Source organism: Rana temporaria, chromosome 3 (genome assembly GCF_905171775.1).
Source record: "Rana temporaria chromosome 3, aRanTem1.1, whole genome shotgun sequence".
NCBI lineage: Eukaryota > Metazoa > Chordata > Amphibia > Anura > Ranidae > Rana > Rana temporaria.
This window is the reverse complement of record NC_053491.1, coordinates 217,939,914-217,964,309: the sequence shown is the minus strand read 5'-3', so window position 1 is coordinate 217,964,309 and position 24,396 is coordinate 217,939,914. Positions and strand designations below refer to the sequence as shown.

General features: G+C 41.2%; 1 protein-coding gene across 1 annotated transcript in view; it reads right to left on the bottom strand.

Moving 5' to 3' along the window:
• Positions 1–4,700: 4,700 nt before the first annotated feature.
• The window catches only part of APPL2 (adaptor protein, phosphotyrosine interacting with PH domain and leucine zipper 2), a 104,411-nt gene continuing 84,715 nt past the window's right edge, over positions 4,701–24,396 (bottom strand). Inside the window, 5 exon segments of the mRNA XM_040344243.1 lie at positions 4,701–5,491; positions 11,308–11,355; positions 17,286–17,426; positions 18,923–18,959; positions 21,214–21,388. Of these exon segments, the coding sequence (XP_040200177.1) occupies positions 5,357–5,491; positions 11,308–11,355; positions 17,286–17,426; positions 18,923–18,959; positions 21,214–21,388 (536 nt within the window). The 3' untranslated portion in view covers positions 4,701–5,356.

Below are 24,396 nucleotides of genomic sequence, written 5' to 3'. Positions count from 1 at the left end.
ATTTTTGTATTTATTTTTTATTGCTGACAGCAGGCTCCTCTTGGTCTTCCCCTTATCTTTTACAGCCATTTACACTGTCACTGGGACAGACAGTAAGTGTGAGGAAATCTACCCAATTGGAACACAAACAGCAGTCCAAAACCACTTGTGTGCTAAACCCAGGGGGTATACTTTCCAACATGCTCATCAAGGGTGCCACCCTCCTTCCGACCAGGAAATACTTAGAACCAACTGCAAAAAAAAAAAAAAAAAAAAAAAACACACAGGAGTTTGTGACCACCTTATGCATTATCATAGCCAAATTTAATTCACGTAGACAAATGGATACGCACATGCAAGTTTAATCATCAAGCAACACAAATCTGCTCATGCTGAAACGTAACACAGTTCGTTCTGGGAACCATTCCCAGGACAAACTGTATTGCGCTCCAGTGGGAGCAGATATGCGTTGCTTGATGATTTAACTTGCATGTGGGTATCCATTTGTCTATATGGATCAAATAATATAGTAAATGCACAAGGGGGTCTTCCCCGCCTGTGTTTTTTGCAGTTGGACACAGACAGCAATATGACTACTTACTCTGCTAAAAGTGTAAGCTCAAACTTCTAACACTAGGACAGACAGTGAGGGGGGGGGAAGAATCTCCCACCGAGCTGGATGGCAGTAAAACCTGACAGGGGTTCTAAACCTTCCCTACTCTACCAAAAAATAAAAAAATAGATATGTCTGGACACTACACATCTTAATATTCTTAACTGCTTTAGAAAGATTTCCCTTTTAATTCCTGTCAAGTGACCAGAAGTCATTCCGGCTGGGTATATGGGCACCAAAGAAGTTCTAACCATTCCCCACACTTGGCATATATTTTGGGCAAGTTAATGTTCAACATGAACCTGGCAACTGAAACTGAGCATATGAAAGAAAATTCTAAAGGAGGTGGTTGACCTAATAGAAGTAAAAAAATTATACTCACCTAGGTGGATGCAGCATCAATCAGATGCTGCATCTCCCCCCCCCCCCCCCACCAGCTATGCACTGAGCAGTCTTACACCTCTGATTGCTGAGTTCTCACCCTGTGACAGTCAGTCTCCGGCTCCCTGCTCTGCCTCTTCAGTGCTCACTGGAGTGCTGGGCTGTGGTGGGAGCAGGTGGCTCAGCAACTCGCAGAGAGGCCGAGCCAGCTGCAGGCATCTGGGCCTTTCCTGAGCCTGTACTGGGACAATGACGTCAGCCAACAGTGGACTTCAGCCCGCTGTTGGCTGAAACCGGGACACAGGAGTGCAGAACGAACTGCACTCCTGAGACCTACAGGAGAAGTACAGCCAAAATAGCTTTCTCCTTTAACCACTTAAGGACCCCTTCACACCGATTTACGTCGGCAGAATGTCACAGCTGGGCACATCAACGTATATGTACGTTGCCCTTTAAGCCCAGCCGTGGGGGCACGTGCACGCGACCTGGTCCGAAGCGCCGTGGAACTCGCAGACCCGATCGCCGCTGGAGTCCCGCGATCGGTCGCTGAAGGAAGGGGAGAGCCGTGTGTAAACACAGCTTCCCCGTTCTTCACTGTGGCGCCGTGATCGATCGTGTGTTCCCTTATATAGGGAATCACAATCGATGATGTCACACCTACAGCCACACCCCCCTACAGTTAGAAACAGACATGGAGGTCACACATAACCCCATCAGCGCCCCATTGTGGTTAACTCTCAAACTGCAATTGTCATTTTCGCAGTAAACAATGCATTTTAAATGCATTTTTTTGCTGTGAAAATGACAATGGTCCCAAAAATGTGTCAAAATTGTCCGCCATAATGTTGGTCACGAAAAAAAAAAAGTCGCTGATCGCCGCCATTAGTAGTAAAAAAAAAAAAAATATTAATAAAAATGCAATAAAACTATCCCATATTTTGTAAACGCTATAAATTTTGTGCAAACCAACCGATAAACGCTTATTGTGATTTTTTTACCAAAAATAGGTAGAAGAATACGTATCAGCCTATACTCAGGGAATTTTTTTTTTTTATATATATATTTTTGGGGGATATATTTATTCTAGCAAAAAGTAAAAAATATTGATTTTTTTTTCAAAATTGTCGCTATATTTTTGCTTATAGCGCAAAAAATAAGAACCGCAGAGGTGATCAAATACCACCAAATAAAAAAAGCTCTAATTGTGGGAAAAAGGACGCCAATTTTGTTTGGGAGCCACGTTGCACGACCGCGCAATTGTCAGTTAAAACTACGCAGTGCCCAATCGCAAAAACTGGCCGGGTCCTTTAGCTGCCTAAAGGTCCGGGTCTTAAGCGGTTAAGGTAAAACACGCAGTAATAAGGGCGGCTGAATTCACATAAAAATCAACTAGTAAATATTGTATTATGCTCCATCACCATCTAAGTAAAAGAAAATCAATTTTTTGGGGTTGTCACCAGAACCAAAAGTAGAGAGAAAATCTTCCAATGGTGACACTAGTTCTGGTGAAAACCAGGAAGTCCCTCAGTTTGGAGGCATTTCTCACTTTCTGTTTTGGCTCTGGGAAATCTCCCCAGTTGACCTATGGGCAAAAAAAACAAGCTGACAGGCTTTATAACTCTCCCTTGCGAATGAAATATATATATTTTGCCATTAGCACTACTTTAGGAATGATTAGATACAAATCACAGCATATTTTAGAACCAAGAATATTTTCTTTGATTGATAAAGCAGATTTAACCCTGTATTCAATAAAGAGTGTCAATTATTAAGAGCAGTATCCCATAGAAACCACTCAGAATTCATCCTGCTGAAGTCATATCAGGACAAGATGAATTCAGACTGGCTGCAATACTTTAGTTGCACTTAGAAATTGGCATTTTAAGGAAATAAGGTCAAAACAAGCTATCATTTGATAATAAAACATATAAAACTAACAAAAAAGTGTCACATGAAGATGGCCCTCCACAAGGAGCCCTAGAAACCAACAATCACTGTTTGCACATAGCAAAGTGGTCTGCTTGAGCTGCCAATACCAAAATAAACACAAATACATTTCTTCATATTATATATCATTTCCCATAGAATGAACAAATAATGACTTGCATCTAAATATTATCCACATGCACTTTTTTTAAACTTGGATTTAGTGTGTTGTCAGGAGAGATTCTTTTAAAAGTAAGTCCATTGTGGTTATTTAATATTCAAGCATCACAAAGCTACAATATTGTGTTGTACAAGTTGTTAAGCAAATGAAACTGCAAAGAGATACAAAGAGGAGTCATTTGTTTTCTGCCTGTGTAGCTCCGGCCTTGCACGATCCACTATGTAAAGCTATTAAGAATCACACATATGAATCATCTCTATTGAGTTATTGTTTCACGGTACACTTAGTTACCCGGATTAGGTTGCCTGTCCACTTGCAGGCAGAAAAAATGTAAACACTGGAGTGGGGTCATTTTAGAGTACTCAGAGTGAATAAACATGAAAACCTGTATCGGGCATCAAGCGTGGCCTTCACCAATGACTCATTAATCAATGTATCCAATTTTTTCTCATTTCAAAGAAAATATCTAAAATTGTATGGTGCTGAAATAGACACAGTATACGCTTCATATGACCAGACCTCAGGGAATCACATTGGCTTTAGCATAAGTGTTTAAGGAGGTCTGCAGCACATAAGGAAAATAAAACATTTGTAGGTGGATCCATTTTAGTGCCTGTTCACACTACCGCAACTTGGGATCTGACTTGTGTCGTCCCAAGTCGTGCGACATGAGAAATTACATTAAAGTGAATGAGAACCGTCTTAATGCACACTACTGAAGTCGCTCCGACTTCAGAAAAGTTTCCTGTACTACTTCAAGGTAACCTGTACCCATTGATTTCAATGGAAGTTGCGTCCAAAGTCGGATCTGTGTCTTAACTGAAGCAACTTTACAGAAAGAGAAAATAATTTTCTCAGGCAAACCCCTCCCTCCCTCCCACAGAGCTGATTGTTTGATTGGCCACTGGCAAAGTTGCCTGTCCTGGAGGCGACTTGAAGTTGCCTCAAGTTGGCTCGCAAAGTCGTGCCAACTTTCATGTCGCTGTAGTGTGAACCGGCACTCAGCATTACAGTATTATTTATTGTCTTTTGTCAAAAGTACTCAAAGATGTGCCGCTACATAAACAAAATACCCATTTGATTGAGCCTAGGTTCACATTGGCGCGATTGGTGGCAATCTCTGAATTAGTGCGACGCCGCACCGATTCCCAAAAGTAGTAGTAGTAGTACACCGATTCTGTACTACTTTTGGTGACTTCGGATGCGATTTCCATAGACAGCTGTGCAGCAAGCCGCACAGATGTCTCTGAAATTGCCCCCGAAGTCGGGACGGACATGCGGGAATGAAATTGTGCGAGTTCATTCCCACTGTCAGTGTGAACCTGGGCTCAAAGTAATAAGCGCAGATATAGGATCATATAGTTGTCATGCAAAGAAAAATGGGCACAAGTGTTAATTTTTGGGTATTGTTTTCAGAAAGGAGAGGTTAAAAAAAAAAAAAATATTTGCTGCATCATCTCTTCAAAATGATAAACAGGACTACAAATATTAGGGGGGGGGAAGCTCTTCCATATGCTCCAGGAAAGGTCACTGTCATTTATACCCTATTCATGTTCTATATGTAAACATGCGTTCCTTATTGATAAGGCTATTTAAAAAAAAAAAAAAAAAAAGCACATCCAAAATTTGCACTTAGGGTTTATTGGGCAGTAAGGAAGCAGGGCCATCAAGTACACACATATTGATGGTGGACAGCACTTCGTATTGTGTATATATCGATCAATACTAGGAGCTCACAAGGCATACGTCCTATACACATGAAAAGACCAAAACATAAGAGATGATGAATTGTGGGCATATCACACCTATTGTGTGCATAGCTACATTTCATTCCATGGATAAAATAATCCATGAGCGCCTGGAATCTTTTCATGCATAGCAGCCTTCTAGTTAGTCTACCTCTGAATAGAATGTGTACAGTGCTGATACCCTGAAGCTATGGGAAGGCTGCGCAGTACCAGCTGAGCACCATTCCCCCTGTGAGGAGCAATACTCAGATCAAACCACAAACATGGTATCCAAGCATAAAATGATTATGGCATTAACTGATCATAAATGAACTATTGATAAGGCTAGACTTGCTGGGATCATTTTGTGTGACTTACATTAGTCTAATTCAATTGTTCTGCTGACCCCACCAGATATACAATACAGACCGTCACAACTGGTATACAATCTCTTATATTGATAATTGAAAATTACCATCAGCATAAAAAAAAAAAAAAAAGAAAGTGTTTCAGCCTTGAGAATGTATAGAAGGATTGCAGAGATGCTGTTTAAGCTTCAGATTCTAGCCCTTCTTCACATGGTTGAATTTCCTCACTGTCTTCTGACTGGACATTCAGAAGAACGAACTTGCCATCATTCGATAGGGGAACTGACGACATTAGTTGTGCCAATGCTTCTGGGTCCTACCAAGAAAATATTGTTAAACCACAACTTATACAAACTAAAAACAGAAATTAGATTCATAACACAAATAGTAAGCTCCTTCCTGTATATGTAGTTTGTACAGTTATGCAAAACTGTGTAAAAAGCACAAACAGAGCATTAGCTATTGTGAACTGTAGTCCAATAGTCACACTGTAATAGCATATGCATATTCCACAGTCAGAAGTAGAATGGAGCTTTGCTTGTACCACATGCGTTTCCAAATCTGTCAGCCACACATTTCAATACTTGACCACATAAAACCAAATGCTCTTGGCATCTTATGATCTCAAATCCAGTCACACTGTTTGTTTACAGTTGTCCTGCACTGTAACATATGGAATTTACAGGCAAGTCAAAATTCCTCTGATCTTAATCATACACTACAGGACACAGGCAGCTTCTTCATGCACCATGGGATTTTCCCAAGTAATCAATACAAGGGTGGGCAAATGTAACTATGCCAACAGGCTCAAACAACAACAGGGATCCAGTTTAGAGTGTGGTTGCAAGAACCTTGTGGCCAAAAGCTGCATCTGCAATGGACTTGACATCCACCTGGTAATTTTTTTTTAAAGGGTATGAACAGAAGACCATTTGGCAGCCATACAGAGTTGGTGCCTAAAAATGTCCAGGATGCTCCAACAGATCTCCTGCAGTGGGTGCATAATAGCACAAGAGGAGGTTTTTGTTGTTGAGCATAAGCTGTTGTATTCAAATTCCTTATTCACTGTGCAATGGGGTTTTATGAAGCAGGGGTCTGCGGGTGTGAGGTACTGAGGAAAGAAAAACAGGGATAACGTCCAATGGAAATTGTGGCTCTTATCTACACTCTAATGGTTCTAACTACATCCAGCGCACAAGGATGGCTGGACAATGTCCTCACTGAGATGGAACATTAAAGCCAGCTTCAGAAGACAGGATGTTCTAGAGCATAATACAATCTTGTCGCTGTGAAGTATGAGGAAGGTCTCTTTACAGAAAAGGACCACCAGAGACACATCTGACAGAGTTACTGGTGGCCACCAGAAAGGCCATTTTACTGGCAAGAATCTTAAAGGGGATATGCCTAATGGGTTCAAAAGGTGGTTTCTGCAAGAGCTATATTCTGGTCATGACCTGTTTGTAGGAAGGCCAGAATGCGGGGCACAAAGGAATGAATGACTGCCTTTACACCAGGTAAAGTAAGAATTCCAGGTATGATAATACATCTTCCTGGAAAACGCTTTTCTAATTTCAGAAAAGGTATGAATCACAGACTCAGGGACCCCTGTTATCCCTTAAGACCTGGGTTTCAAAAGCAATGCGGTTAAAGCCGCAGATTGTGAAGCAGGGTGGAATAGAGGGCCTGAGACAGCAGATGTGGCCTAAAGGGGAGAGGCCAGAGGTCTTCTGCAAAAAGTCGGAGTATGTTTGTGTACCAGATTCTTCTGGACCAGTTCTGTGCCAGAAGAATCACCATCTTGCCATTTTGTGGAGAAGGCGAGGCAGAATGCTCAGTGGAGGGAAGGCATAGATTAGCCTGAACTGAGAGCAGGGGATGCCTAAAGCATCCAAGGCCAAAGCTAGAGGAACCTTGGTCCTTGATACAGAGGGAGTTTGGATGTTGGCATCCTATCCTTCAGATATAACAAAGTTCCCCATTTTTTATAGAACAGATCCAACTCATCTAAATGAAGAGACCAGCCCCCAGGTCCAAACAGTGACATATGAGATCATATGTTTGCCGTTTGTCCACTCCTGAGATATAGACTGCAGAAATTGCTGGACAGCGAGTTTATTTCCACAAGAGAATCAGATTTGCTTCCTTGCATGCAGCCAGGCTCCCCTTCCCCCATTGATTGTTGATATATGCGTCTGTGGTGGCATTGTCTGACTGCACCTAAACTAGGTTCCTTTTAGAAGGGGGTCCAGTACTGGAGAAACAACCAGACAAGCTCTGAGCTCCAAGACATAGATGGAGTGTTTTGGCCTGTGGTATTGACCATGTTCCCTGAACCGTCAAGGATTGGAAGACTCCTCCCCAACCAAAGAGACTTGAATCTGTTGCAAGAACATTTCGATTATAGGGAAGGAAAAATTTTTCCTTCGTTAGAAGTGAAATGGTGATCCAACAGAACAAGGAATTTCCTGTTCGGGAAGATAAAAATATGGGTACATCCATGGAAAAAAGCCTGTTTTTTCCATGCTGACAGAATGTTTAGTTGTAGTTCTAGAAAGGAATTGTCTGAAATGTACTGCCTCGAAAGAGGTCACCATTAGACCCAGAACTCATTGCAACCCTCACTGTGGGATTTTTTTTCTCCATAGAACGGACCTTTGCCTGGGATGGACCTTTGCCTGTGATGTACTAGATTGTAAGCTCTAACGAGCAGGGCCCTCTGATCCCTCCTGTATTGATTGTATTGTGACTGTACTGTCTTCCCTGATGTAAAGCGCTGCGCAAACTGTATAATAATGTATCTAGGATCAGAGAAGACTGGAGAGCAGATTGAAGCAGATTACTCAACTAAAAGCTTGAAGCAGCTGAATTGTCTTTTGGTATTTGCTGAGAGTCACAGGGGAGGAGAAGGTCACCTAGATAGCCTGTCATCTGAATGCCCCGAGGTCTGAGAATCTTTTTATGGTGTAGGAGCACTGATCCTTATTGTTATATGTTGTTATAATGTGAGCGTTCACCAGCAAGTGTGGTGTCTTGCTGGGCCCATGGCACAAATTAAAGTGCATGGGAGCAGCACAAAGTTTTTCTCTTGCAACAACCAGCTCAGCAGGGCCCCCTTTCATCAGGGCTAAAAAAAAAAGGGGGGGGGGGAAAGGATCATGCAAGCACCTGGTTTGAAACAGTTGAGGCCGAGTTCTGAGTATGCAAGGATGCAATGAACTTTGTGATCACATGGGAGCAGAGGACGGGCCAAAGGGCAAAGTGATATACTGGAAGTCGTCGTTTGCCACTGGAAAGCGTAGAACTTTGCTAAAGAGATAGATAAATGGGTACAGGAAGATGGTCATGTTGGATGTCCAAGGTTACTATGTGTTCCCCCTTGCCTCGGAAAGGTAATTGCTGACTTTTCAGATTCCATATAAAGTTTTGGAATGTGAAAGAATTTGTAAAGGAATTTTAGGTCCAGGATAGCACAGATACCTCTGTTGAGATTTAGTATCATGAACAGGTTTGAGTAGAACCTTTTGAACAACCTGTCTTGGGACAAGAAGTGGTTCAGGGCCTTTTGCAAATCTGACTGACCTTGGACAATTTTAAGTTGATTTGAAAGAAGAAAGCGTGAGAGGGTAGAATTTTGAACTCTATCTTGTACTTATTTTTTAAACCACCTACAGGTATGGGATGTCTGCGATTTTTTTTTTGTTGGGGGGGGGGGGGTTTCTGTGTGTTGTGTGGAGAGTGGGGGCGCTGTTTGCAGACTCGGATCTCCCTTGGGATGATCGAGCATTAGTTACTGGTATATGCCGTTCTCTGAGTGGGTATCCAGGGGGACTATTTCTGGGTAGGTCCACTACATTATAGGGGACCTGAGTTTTTATACCTGATATACATGTGTTTTTTCCTTTTGATACTGTGATATTTATTCTAATACATTTTTGTAGTTAAACTCTTAAGGGTGTGCAGCAGTCTATTTTGTTTTTTGTTTTTTATTTTTGTATTACATTGTACCTTGGATTGCACCCCCCAATAATATCGGTGAGTACTACTATACTCAATATTAGGTGGGAATCCCATATTCTCTCCCCTCTTTTCACTATATGTCTGTGATCCAGAGAGATGCAAACTTTAACCCGTTTGATGATCTGGTCACATGCCTCAAATACATATCTTCATTGAAAGGACAGACAGCGTCCTGCTGTCCTAGCCTGTAGCCACCGGATTTTGTGCATATGAATGCAGATTAGGGTCATTATTGATATTTGTCTCAAAGCTGTCCAGGCCATCTACACTGAAAACAAGAGTAAAAAGGAAGCTGTAATTGCTCTGCAACAGCACAATCCTAAAAGACACGGTCATGTTGGTTAGTCATTGACCTAGTCCAGTTAAATGCAGTTTGACATACAGAAATAGTGACAACAGCTGGTTGCAGGGCTGGGCCTGCTAGGTTATAGAGAGCTTTTAAGACTAAAATTTTCAGTCAGCAGAATCTTTAAAAAACGAAACATCTTCATTAAGTAAACCGAGATCTTTGTTTAGGACAGAGACAGCAGGGTCAACCACAGGATTTGCTCACTTTTTTGGAAAACTTTCCACTGGGTAGGGTTCAACAAATATTTTTGAGGGGGTGAGCATCCTTTCAGGAGTGACTCCATCAGAGTGCATATTCTATCTCTATGAGAAGGGAATTGATTTGTAAGTTTTAGTAGGTTTCTTTGTGCCCAAAGGGGTATGAGAAGACAGAGGTGAGCCAACCTGCACAATGCCTCGGCTTTTATGGACAGAAAAAAATAGCTTTCAAACATTAGCAAGCATGTTTGAAAAATGTATTGACATTGTGGGGGGAGAGAAATCATCTGCAGCTACCTCCAATGCCCTCCTTCATTCCCCTCTGATTCAGCATCCTCTAGGACCCATATATCAGGATCTGACACTTGTTGACAAACTTGAGTAGAAGAGTTTTTGGACTGGGCAAAGATGGCTGAATAAAGGCAGCAATTTGTTCTAGAAATTGTGACATGGATGCAGAGAATTCTGCTTCTTTTAGGTAGATCGCTTGTTGCGTGAGCTAAAATAAGATGCTGGGACTGGCATAAAGCGGGTTCCAGCTCTGGTGCAAGGGTTTCATCATGTGCGGTTGAGCAGACCTTCAGCAGAGTGAATGTTCACCTGCTGTTTAGAAGTGGCTCCCTTTCACCTAGTCTCAAACATAGATACAAGGTTATTACCCTGTGGGCTACTCACAGAGTAGAGTTTGGAAGATAGGATAAGCATGTCTGCTAGGAGTACACTGTAACCCACGTGTAGAGCATCCTGAAATGAATCCTTGTGCCCAAGCTTAAGAGGAAGCGCCTGTGTACTTTAATGCCACTGCCACCTGGTGACCTTATAAAGTGTGCAACCAGTGGTGTGATGCAACACCTAGTCATCCCCCTGAGACTGAGCGGTTGAATTTTAGTGCCAAGTTTGAAAAGTTTACACTGCAAAGTGAATACATACCTATGTTTTTTAGAACACAACAGCTCAGCGGGGGAGATCGCTGTACTAATGTCGTATGGCTAGTACAATCGGAGCTGTCAGGCTTTTTTTTGTGCAACCCAGCTGAAACACATTAAAATTGTTATGCCGCGTACACACGGTCGTTTTTTGTGATGAAAAAAAACAAAGTTTTTCAAACATTTAAAAAAACGACGGAGCATACACACCATCGTTTTTTCAACAAGCTCTAGCAAAGCGCGGTTACGTTCAGCACCTACGGCAGCACTCTGTTCTATTCAAGCTCGCGTCCTAACTTACTTCTGAGCATGCGCGGGTTTAAAAACGTTGTTTTAGCTACACACAGTCATTTTTTATGACACAAAAAACGACGTTTTGAAAAACGACATAAAAAATTGAAGCATGCTCAAATTTTTTTTTTTGTCGTTTTTCAGAAGACATAAAACAACGTTTTCCCCCACACACGGTCATTTTAAATGACGTTTTTAAAAATGTCGTTTTTTTTTCATCACAAAAAATGACCGTATGTACGCAGCATTTGTGTGTACCTGGCTTTAGACTTCAGAACTACTTTATAGTATCGTTCCGATCTTAATCCTAAAGCTAATCTTAATCCATGTAGTTAAAAAAAAGCAATCTTACCTTTTCTGCAGCAGCAATTTCTTTTCCAAAACTGATTGAGAAACAAATCTGTGGAAAACAAACATATATTATAACCCTAACCTTTTTTTTTTTCCCTGTAGCTGGGTGTCGGCAATTGCAATCGGTCAATTTAAATGCGATTTATTTTTTCTTCAGAAATTACATTTTTGTTGCAGCATGTTCTATGCATGCTACATATGCACCACTTTACAGGCAGACTAAGGGGACCCCCCCCCCCCCCCCCCCAGGCACTATATTTAAAGGAATTTTTAATTTTTAATTTTTGCATTTTAAGCATCAATAAAATCACTCCTCCTGAAAAAATGGTTAAAAAAAAATAAAAAATTTGCATTGATACACGTCCCCCAGAGCAGTACCCAGAACCCCCATACCCCTTTTATGGCCAATTACTTGTATATGAGCCTTCAAAATAAGCACTTTTTAATTTTTCCTGTCTGGCTCCCAAAGACTTCAATGGGGTTTGCCGTTCGGGTTAGAACTTTTCCCCTGTTAGGAAGTTCTCCTGCAAACTGAACAGGGGGGTGTTCGTCCCATCGCTACTGATCACATGTGCAGCACCATGGCAACTGCAGATTAAACAGAGGTTAAGATGTCAGCTTCCTTGACTGCAAAGCATAGGAGGGTTTAATTCAATTTTCAAACATTTGAAAAGTTCAAGTAAAAAAAAAAAAAAAAAAAAATCAGTGGGGAAAAAAAATAATAATAATGGGAAGGAGGGAGTGAAGTCGATTAAACAAATTTGGGTTTACTAGGCGTTAATAAAAGATAAAATATAAAAAGTGGTTCTTTTAAACACAACTGTAATTCATGATTGAATAATACAATAGTAGTATTCATAAATGGATTCAGAGCAGGACCATAGCTGTGAAACGGATAGCTCAGTCTTGCAGATTACACAGGGAGAACGCACCTCTCACTGTGTAATCAGAGCTCCATGACAGCTGGGTGATGTGCTCTGTGCAATCTTAAAACCGAGCGGACAATTGTCAAAATGACAGTGGCGCAGAGTGCCGCTGGTTACACAGGGAGAGTTCTGACCTTCCAGTGTAATCTACAGAGCTGAGCTGTCTGTTTAACAGCCGAGCCCTGCACAGTGCAAGAGATCCCCGAGTAATGCAGAGGCTCACAGCTGTATCCCCCACAGCTCTGCGCCCAAGCCAAATTCACCTTCTGCTTTGGCCAGGCCCTGCTGTAAAATCAATGATACAGATTCAGACAGCCTGTCAATGACGAGATGACAGATTACGGAAATCTAAGTTGAGCTTAGTTGCAAATAATATTCAAATGATTCTGACTGAGAAATGCAAAGTCTGTGCTATTATTCAAAGTATCTTTCTTATTCCAGCAATGGTTAACATTTAAGTAACCACAATGCAGCAGAACTCTTATAAACACTAAAAGGGATTTGAGATCTCAGGATATGTCAATGAATAACAGGCCTAAGATTAATTCTTAGTCTATGAAAATGTTCTCTTCCGAAAAATTCCTGTACAAAAAAAAAAAGTTGGACCTCTTGGTTCTTCCGATATATGCCGACTTGTCTTAAAGCGGGGGTTCCGCGGATGTCACATGACCCGCCAGACGTCACGTGACCCGCGAGATATCGCGGGATTTCGACACTGCGCGTCTCCTGGAATTCTCAGGAGACGCTCCCAGGAGGGAGCGCTGATGGGGGATATTCGAAGACCACGCCCACTCCCGCGGGGAATAGTGAGTGACAGCTCACAAAAGGGCCTTGTTTAAGGTAAGGAGGCCAATTAAAAAAATTAAATAAAACGAACACATTGTGTACCATGGCAGACGTTTTTAACAAGCAGAACTTGTAAATTAGGGTGAACCACCGCTTTAAGCTGGCCATAAATAGTAGATTGTCAAACTAATACACACAGTCTCATCAGTACTTTCAATGACATTACAAATGTTCGAAAAGTACTTAAAACAACTGTTGCTTTTAACAGTCAAGTTTGAAGTCAATGGCAACGCCATTCCAAAATACCATGAATGCTTTCCACCATTTTAACAATACTTTTCACGCATTTGGAGTGTGGTAGTCTCTCTAGCCATATATAGATGGCTACGCAAAAGGTTGCAGTGCTTCAACCCCATTCCCACACAAATAAGAGTATCAGATGCCTGTGCCCAGAGACACTCTGTACATACTCTGTCCATAAATTCAATAAAATATAGAAGACCAGCACTAAAGTACAAATTGCAGACTTTATTTTAATCTGTCAAAATATAAAATGGAGTCAACTCCTACAAAAGATTGATGCTTTTCAGCCACCTGTATGGGTCTTATGATTAAGGCAAATTAAAATAAGACAGATTAAAATAAAGTCTGTATTTTTTTACTTTTGCTCTGGTGTAAGGTTTCTATTTTTTTACATATATCAATACCTACTGACCCACAAAACATTGGGCCAGATTCACAGCCAGCGGGCGCAACGTAACTTTTCTGATTTAAGTTACACCGCCGCAAATTACACAAGTTAGTGCCCGATCCACAAAGCACTTACCTGGAAATTTGCAGCGGTGTAACTTAAATCCGTCCGGAGCAAGGCGGGCCCAATTGAATGGGGCGAGTCCCATTTAAATTAGGCGCGCTCCCGCGCCGGACGTACTGTGCATGCTCCCGACGCTATTTTCCCGACGTGCTTTGCGCGAAGTTACGTTGCGCCGAGTTTTGTGAATCGCGACGGGTAAAAAAGAGTTGCGGCGGGAAAAATAAAAGATTTAAAAAAAAAATTCAAAACCGACGCGGGAACGACGGGTATACTTTTGCATGGTAGAGTACCTTTACACTTTTGTAAAGGTACCCTATCTTTGCGACGGCAAACTAACACTTACGGAGACTTAACGAAGGGAAAAAGCTTTGTGGATCTCCGTAAGTGCCAATTTGCATACCCGACGCTGGATTACGACGAGAAATGCCCCCAGCGGCGTCCGCGGTACTGCATCCTAAGATCCGAGAGCGTAAGTCCATTACACCTGTCAGATCTTAGGACTAGCTATGCGTAACTGATTCTATGAATTAGCCGCATAGTTAGAAACAGAGATAGGACGGCGTATCAGTAGATACGCCGTCGTATCAGTAGATACGCCGTCGTATCAGTAGATACGCCGTCGTATCTCTTTTGTGAATCTGGCCCATTGTCCTTGGCTAGCTACCGTTCTCCATGGCAACTTAGCAGACTTATTGGTAGCATGGCAGTCTCCTGGCAACTTCCAGCTAGCTCTGATAAATTCTAGCTTGTTTGCCAATCTATCTGATAAAATGGTAGACCTTTCTGATATCATTAATAATAAGGAATAGGGTGGGACTTTAATTGAGGCATGCACCCCGGGATTTGGACAGGTAAGTGATCCAGCAGAACCGAGCAAATAACATGAAAGCATTGCACAAAAACAATAAACAGTCACTGGAAAGCGTCTCCATGATAAATGAATATTGATACGTTGGTACACTCCACTGGTGTAAAGGGAAAATTAATTGGTGATAGATATCATATATAAAAACCAGAGGGGCTTCTAATGGCTCCTAACAGTATATGTTAATGCATACTATAAACATTGAATGAGATCAAATTCGTTGGAATAACTCCATAGTAGTAGTGACCATAGTCGATCATATAATCGATATGTATGATAATAATTAGTACATTAGCAACGGGCATGGGGGGGGGGGGCATCTGGTGGCTCCTCCATAGTAATGACACCCATAGTTGAAAAGTATATATAATACAATCGGTATGTAAAACGTTGGTAAGGGTACAATGGCAACGAATGAGAGGGGGGGCATCTATTGGCTCAATGCGTTTTGTGGCTAGTGCCACTCCTCAGGAGCAGAGTGTGAGGTAGATGTGGGTGTGTAAAAACCAAGGGTACAGACTAGGAGGGCAGAAACGTAGCCGGGAAGGTAACAGTCCACGGGAGCGGAGGTGGGCCAACCCCACCACAAGGATGGAAACAATCCAGTAAATAGCTAGGTGCCAAGGTCCTTACGGCGGTGTGTCCCGTGGTCCTGGTCGTTCCTTAGCACTACCCTATTCACCTTCAGACCATCATAATTATGCAAGATACACTAACCTCCGTGTATCCATGAGGCCGCCATCTTGGACACCTAGCTATTTACTGGATCGTTTCCATCCTTGTGGTGGGGTTGGCCCACCTCAGCTCCCGTGGACTGTTACCTTCCCGGCTACATTTCTGCCCTCCTAGTCTGTACCCTTGGTTTTTACACACCCACATCTACCTCACACTCTGCTCCTGAGAAGTGGCACTAGCCACGAAACGCGCTGAGCCAATAGATGCCCCCCCTCTCATTCGTTGCCATTGTACCTTTACCAACGTTTTACATACCGATTGTATTATATATACTTTTCAACTATGGGTGTCATTACTATGGAGGAGCCACCAGATGCCCCCCCCCCCCCCATGCCCGTTGCTAATGTACTAATTATTATCATACATATCGATTATATGATCGACTATGGTCACTACTACTATGGAGTTATTCCAACGAATTTGATCTCTTTATACTATGCATTAACATATACTGTTAGGAGCCATTAGAAGCCCCTCTGGTTTTTATATATGATATCCATCACCAATTAATTTTCCCTTTATACCAGTGGAGTGTACCAACGTATCAATATTAATTTATCATGGAGACACTTTCCAGTGATTTGGCCTCTCTTGATATCGTTTCCAGCATGAACCTATTATATTTATTTATTTTATCATTGTTACTATGAACTGTTGAAATGTATGCAATTTTCACTGATTATTGTAACAGATCTACCATGCCACTATTGTATCTATTGTATATATCATTTTTATACTATTAAATAACTGACTGTTTATTGTTTTCGTGCAATGCTTTCATGTTATTTGCTCGGTTCTGCTGGATCACTTACCTGTCCAAATCCCACTGTTATTGTTGCTCTCCCGGGGTGCATGCCTCAATTAAAGTCCCACCCTATTCCTTAATTGTTCAAAATACCGGGGATGGAAGCACTTGGCCCTATGCCTTGCACCTCATTTAAAGTCCCACCCGTTTACTTTCTGATATCATAGCATGGTAACATGTGACACTATATGTAATATGGTGGCAACCTGCAAACAAACCTGCTCTTAAAATTTACCAGCTGCAGGTAGAACTATTTAAAGCAGAACTCCAGGAATTTGGTAACTTTTTAAAATGTGCTAGGTTATAATGGGTTGGGTCCAAATAGGTATAGGCTACTTCATGGACTACAATTTACAGTTTTACTGGGTGTCAGGAGTACATCTATTGCTATACTCTTGGGGTTCCGACAGGTGTGATGCTGCATTCCCGCACAGCTGCTTCTCTTTCCGCCCATCCCCTTCACTGTCCATTGCTGCTTCTCTGCCTGCCCATCCTTCACTGTCCATTCACAGAAGGCTTTGTATTTTGTGAATAGGTTCACATAATACATAGCGTTCCATGATTGGGCAAGAGGAGAGGCGGGCAGAGTGGCTGCACACGGCTCTGCAGCTGCAAGACCTGAGACCCGAATGTTCAGTGTCAGACTGCCAGAAGTATAGCAATAGCTATACTCCCTGTGCTCAGTAAAAAAAGTCAATCGTAAATAAAAGAGATAAGTCCATGAGGTGGTATGCAAAAGGCATCAATGTTCAAAACATGTGATACCTCAATGCAGTATGGGAGTTAGCGCAAAATGAATAGGGTAAATGGGCTCTTAATTGGCTTTCACATTTGCTTCCTTATTTCCTGCCAGCTACAAAGCAAATAAAATGTAGTTACACGTAAAAATTCTTATATAATTGCATACTTCCTGTGTACTTGTAGTACACAAAAGTTATCCAAACAGCAGGTTATGTCTAATTGGCACACCCAGCTCCTAATACAAGTGAATGCAAATGATATATTCCAAGTCCCAACAAAAGCACACACGTTAAAACAGAGTTAGGACCTTTTCACCCTCGGTGTTACTCTCCAGGACGTATGCGCTCAGCGACTCCCCTCCAGATGCTTCAGGGGTACAAACCACAAACCCCACCAGGCGCTTGTTCTCTTGATGGGCAGCAAATTGTGTGATGTTTTCAAGGTCGAACTGTAAAAGCCACATATTTTCATTATCAACCTATTTGACCCAACTCATACAGTAATGTTGGTACATTATATAAAATGATACACTACAACCAATTTTGTTATGGTTGGAAGAATATTAGGATTCCCAATCATACAGACCCTTTTTCAGCTGTTAAAAAAAAATAAAGTGTGCGTGTGCCCCCCCCACAGAGAATAGTGCACAAATACAAGAAGGAGCAACTTTTAAATCTTACAAGGCTATATACACACACACATACATACATACTTTGGATGACCTGCATGCATGGATAGTCTATGCCAGTGATGGCGAACCTTGGCACCCCAGATGTTTTGCAACTACAATTCCCATGATGCTCAACTACACTGCAGAGTGCATGAGAATCATGGGAAATGTAGTTCCAAAACATCTGGGGTGCCAAGGTTCGCCATCACTGGTCTATGCCAAGAGGTACATCTACACCAACAAAGAGCTATAGCTATGGTGTGGCTATAAGAAAAGCACTAAAAGACCAGAAGAAAACTTTTGTGATCTAAAGCTGATCTTTATGGAGCTATAAAATATATAAATTAATTCAACTCTGTATGCATTCATAAATCATAAAAATTATATTTATACATGCAAGCAGTGTTAGCAAGTTATCTAAGCACCGCTTGGGGCAGGGACAAGACCTAGTTGTATTACTTAAAGTGGTATTAAACTCAAATTTTAAAGTCTGCCCTACAGGTAAGCTTATGATAAGTCTTACCCTTAGGTACCTTGAAAAAAAAAAAAAAAAAAAAAAAAAAAAAACCGCCTAAACTGGCCCGGTTTAGTAGATATTCACATCAACTCCAGCCGATGATGTTACTGGCGCATGCGCACTATGCTCTGCATTCATGATTACAGAGAGTGCCATGCTGAGATGGAGAGTGACCAGTAGCAGTTATGGCTCTGTTTTACATGCAAGTCTGTCATATTGTGCCAGTATGCGGTGCATACTAGTACGCTATAGTATAAACCTGCAGAGGGCCCATTTTAAAAATACAATTTTTGTAAAGTTTAATACCACTCTTAACTGCAGCAGAAAAAAAGTCCGGTCCCTTGCACTGCTGTGTGGCAGAAATACAAACCTTTTGGCCAGTAAAAGAGCAATCCATTTCAGAAATCAAGCAAACTATTAGTGACAGCGTGATTTGACTAAACAAAGTCCCATTATATTTTAGAGCCCTTTCTATTCAAATAATGCACCAGAGACGTTTATAATTAAAACAGCTGGCGATACGGTTTTATACTGCTGTGCATGTGCAAAATCAGATGACTGATCATTCTGACTGTACAATACGGACTCTACAAAGAAATTACAACCCGTTAGAAAACCTCAAATACATTTTTTTCCCCCCACTTTCCCATACAATCTAACATCCTGGTGCAGCAAGAGTCCTAAATCTCCTTAGTGGAAAAAAAACACCTATGGGATTCCTTGTAAAGGTTGCAGCAGGTGATAGTTTTATACTTACACTTATTCTTGTAACTTGTGTTTGTGGATCTATGAATCTAGAGGTAAAAAGAGAATTATCAGTTAAACCTTACAATTTAAAAAAATAACACAAATTTCATGATTACACAAGCTCTTGATAAACCTCATAGATCCGTTTTCTTGTTTCTAAATTATAAAATGTGTGTACAATACACTGCTGTATTTAACTCTGCACAACACACAACTGTCCACGATACCTTTTTTTGCACTAACAGCTAAATTTTCAGGACGTGCTTCAGAACAAACTTTTAGGGCGTTCTTTGTTCAAACAGTACTGATAAACAAAGTTTTAGCAAAATGTTAAAGTGTTTGTTACCCCAGAATTTCATATTTCTATGTGCCTGCTGTACTATGTACTTGTATGAAAAAGCATCCTGTTCTCTTTGCATTGCTTCCGTTATGTGAAATCCCTGGTGTTCTTGCTATTAAAAACTGACCACACTAAGAGGGGGAGAAAACACTGGGGTCAGTTGTGCTGGGAACTCAGCCTGCTCTTCTCCAACGATCAGATTTGCCCTGATACACCCACCCTGCACAGCCTTTCACTGGGAAGACCAGTGTACTGCTGCTCCTCCTTCCCCAGCTCCTATGCAGCTAAGAGCAGAGGGAACAGGGTGATCACTTACAAAAAAGGGTATTATTTTTATATCTATACACACATGTTTTGCCCGATAGGTAATCCGGGCAAAAAAATCTTTTGGTTGGGGCACCAATGATGGTTTACCCACATTCTCCAACATTGGAGGCAAAGTTAAGCACGGTGTGAGGTACATGTATAGTAGGCTCAACAGACACCAATGCCAATGATCACAAACGGTGTTAAAATTTCTTTAAAAATGTTATTTTAAATAATGAGCAAAAAAAAAAACATTGTAAGATACAACACGGGAGATGCAAAGCCGTATTCTCCCACAATCAAAAGGCACTACAGAAAATGGAAAACAACAAAAGTCATTCATGTTACATATCTTCCAAAAATACTGCTATAGTAAAAGTCAGCTGGATCAATCAGGTAGCCACAATGACTCCTTTATTATACATCTAAAAGACAACAGGAGTAGAATATCATAGCGATTAGTGAGGGAATCAGCTAAAAGGCTCAGCTCACATACTATACTCAAGCTCCCTCACGAGAACCACTCAGAGGAGGGAGGCCTTGCAACCCCAATAAAGGGAGTGAATGTCCAATGCAATGTGGGGATGTCCCAACACAAAATTTGAGCTAAATGCGAAGAAAAGAGGAATACGGTATACAGCCACTTGCCAACCCTCCAATCCGGGAATGCTGCCTAAAAAGGAATTATCCCAGGAATCATCCATCAGGTATTTAAATCCAGTGGTTCCAGGATTTCTCAAAAAGTTTACCTTTGTCATTCAGTATTGCTAAGACACTAATTTACTATGAACCATGACAGTTTAGTCTTGACCAAGTCAAATGGTATCGTGGCAGACATCCAAGATCTGGCTTTGGCTATTTTTGCTGTTACCAAAATGAAATGAATCAGTCTTCTCAGACCGATTTCACATTTTACAGCATTTTATGAAAGGAGGTTGATAAACTTGCCAAGGTAACACCCACAAAGATGTTTCAGGAACCATTATTCTTTGCTATGGTTGAGCAGCTCTTGAACCACCCGTTGAAGGTGTGCAGGTGTCAAAGAATCTATTGATGCCTGCAATTAATATTTTTTAATAATTAGAGATTACAGAATCCATCTATCAAATTAGAAATTTTACTCAAATCTGACAAAGGTGCACAGGTGGATATCCATAAGCTTAAGTTATCTTCTGGTTGATTGGCCAAGCCCAACCTGTCAAACAACATGGAGTCTCCCACACATAATATGGAGCCAGAAAAGTAAGAGACTACTAATGGACCACAAGCTGGTAGCGAGGTAGATAAGAACACAACGACGAAACATGGAGTCTCCCACACATAGAGCCGGAATAGTAAGGGACTGATGGACCACAAGTTGGTGGAGTGGCAGACGGGAACCCAGTGGTTCAGGCCAATTATTCGAGGTGTTGATTTCTAACCATTCTTTAACCTATGCTACTTATTGTCTATTACTTTTTACAGTGAGGTTGTTGAGAAGATTCTGCCTGATCCATTTTATACAAAACCGCAATTCATGTGTGGTACAGAAGCTGCTCAGTGATCGCGAACAAACAACACATTAAATCAGTGAAAATCCAACATATTCAAAGTTGGGTAGCAGATTATAGCACGTGTAGAAAAAAATAAATAAAAAAAAGAGACACACACTATACCTAATGCTTTTACTGGTTACCATCAAGTGAGATTCTGTCATCCGGAATATATTATGAATAGCTCGAGCCGCTAACACTTGTCGCATGGCCTCAAATATGACCTTGTTGGTGTGATCCGATTTTACCGCCATTGATCCTAAGAAGCGAACTACAAACATCTGTTGCAGAAGTAATCCTGAAAAATAATACAATTATTAACAAGGAAAAAAAAAACCCTGCCCCAAAAAATTCCTTCATAATCAAGAGGTTAGCTGGATAGTTATTAAATGATCCTTACCATCCTAACAATATACAAAACCCAAATTAAATTCCACATAGTTACCCAGCAATTGTACCTCTAGAAACAGGAAAGCATTTGCTTTATTGTATCACTATGTAGTAAAACTTTGGCCAAATTGCTCTGCATAACTATGGCCACACAGAACATCTGTGTATTCCTAGGATGACATTTTTTTCTGTTTCAATTGTTATTAATGGTTTTGAAAAAACAAAAAGATAAGGATCATTTGGCAGAACAATCCTTGCACGCTCCAGACATGTAACAAGAGAGGCTAGGATGACATTTTTTACAAAATATTATAAAGAATTTAAAGTTCACCTGGTCATCGACAACCTGAGCACTCCACCTGCCCTTTCCCAAACATGGCGCTTAGCCAATATCCAATTCCAAGAGAACTAAGAAACACGTTTTTCTAACCCTGGCAGGGCTACATGTGATGTCTTCCCAAAAAAGGCCCTCCAGTTGAGTAACTCTACCCCAAAGCCCCACACACTTGAGGTCTGGCAAAGGTTTACACAACAGTGGCTCAGCGATTACCTCATAAACAAAGACAAGCTGTGCTTCTCTCTATATGGAAGCACAGTTGAAACATACTAGGCCAGGTACTGGAATGCATACCTACAACCCTAAGTTGCCGACTTGCCCATAAAAATTGTATAACACCAACACTATAAGTACTTCAAGGTGTAAAACATAAAAAAAAAAAAAAAGGAATTTGAACGAAATTTACAATAGAAGTTGTATAACAAGTTGTAGACTCATACTACATCAACATAAAGATGATGATATACAATTGCAGTAAAAACTCGACAAAAAATACAATAGTCCTTGACCATGGCAGAATATATTTGTGAAGATGTTGCACTGCATAATAAAAGCAGTGAGAGTAAACAGCCAGTAAAGCGTTATGGACCAGGTGGAAAATGAGGCTCCAAAAACCAACTCCACACGGAATTAGGCAGGCTGTCCAGCTGCATGTGTGGTTTTCACTGTATATATTACCTGGACCATGGGATCACTTCGTATCACAAGGAACTTTATATTCGAGCACTGTGCTCCACTTCATCATCTCTTATGCATTCACAGTTTATTTTTCAGTTTTATTTCTTGTTGCTTTTGGAGATTGGCAACTTTTTTAGCCACTTCTGTCGCCCCAGTTCTATTTTTCATCTACACTAGGTGACACCTTATTAATTATACTATTAGCCAGATTCAGGAAACTTACGACGGGCGTATCAGGAGATACGCCATTGTAACTCAGAGTCTGCGCCGTCGTACATTTAAGTGCATTCTAAAATTGAGATAAGCTTAAATGTAGCCAAGATACAACCTCCTACGCCGTCGTATCTTAGCTGCCTATTTACGCTGGCCGATAGGGGCGTGTACGCTGATTTAGGGGCGTGTACGCTGATTTATGCCTAGAATGCGTAAAACAGCGTGATACGCCTATTCACGAATGTACGCTTGCCCGTCGCAGTAAAGCTACGCCGTTTACGTAAGGCGTTTTCAGGCGTAAAGATATTCCACCAAAAAGATGGCGCAGCCAATGTTATGTATGGACGTCGGTCCCGCATCAAATTTTTAAATTTTTACGTTGTTTGCGCAAGTCGTCCGTGAATGGGGCTGGGCGTAATTTACGATCACGTCGAAACCAATGAGTCTTTGCAGCGTAATTTGGAGCATGCGCACTGGGATACATCAATGGACGGCGCATGCGCCGTTCGTTAAAAACTTAATTTACGTGGGGTCACGCTTTATTTACATAAAACACGCCCACCTCTTCACAATTTGAATTAGGCGCGCTTACGCCGGCACATTTACGCTACACCGCCGTAACTTAGAGAGGCAAGTGCTGTATTCACAAAGCACTTGCGTCCTAACTTATGTCGGCGTAGCGTATATGAGATACGCTATACCTGCCTAACGTTAGGCAGGTCTACTTGAATCTGGATAGATAGATAGATAGATAGATAGATAGCTAGATAGATAGAATAGATAGATATCTTGGTGTTTCTATGGTCCTTATAAACAAGGGCTATACTCCATCACTTTGTGTTGGCAGCAATGGATCTGTCACATTTATACACATTAATTTACTTTAAAGAGTTTTTCTTTTTGAAGTCAACATGCGGCCCCATTATCTAACACTCAGGGCAACCTGTATGCTGCTGGGGATAGCTTTGTGTGCACCCGATGCTCCCATGGACCTCTGTGACCTCTGCTCCCAGGACAGACATTTTTGGTGGCCCCTTTGCTCCAGTATTGCATAGGCTGAACTTGATATTGCATGTGAGTCACTGCTGGTTGGAAAACCATTTTCCTCACGATTTTTTTTTATCATTTGGTTTGATTACAATGTCAATATGCATTTTTTCAGATCTGCTCAGCATACACTCCTGATGAGTGGAATATATCCACAAAAATGCATTGAGCTCTATAGGATGCAGTTTTGATCCCCTACAGGGTTTCAACAATATATGTACAAGTTTTGACTCTAATATGTGATTATACCTCAGACAGGAGGCTCATATCTTATGCATTATCTTTCTTTAATAATGCCCATAGCAGAAATACAGTAAACATTTATTGTAACTTAAAAAGAAAAAATTCAAAGAACTACCCTTCCCAGCAGTCCCTGGGCCAGCGTAGCCCCTCCCAGACCGTAATCTATATAAGGGACTGTCTGAGGTAACCTATTCCTCTTTCTTTCTGCTCATGGCAGAGCACACAAGATAGGTATTTCATGTACCTTTATTATTTACAAGATAGGTGTTTCATGTACCTTTATTGTTTGATTGTATATATGGTCTCTGATACCATGTGCCCCGGTGTCGGGTGATTTTATTCAGTCTTGACTGATATGTTTGAGGTATTGTGGAACATGGGGAGTTTCCCTGGAATTC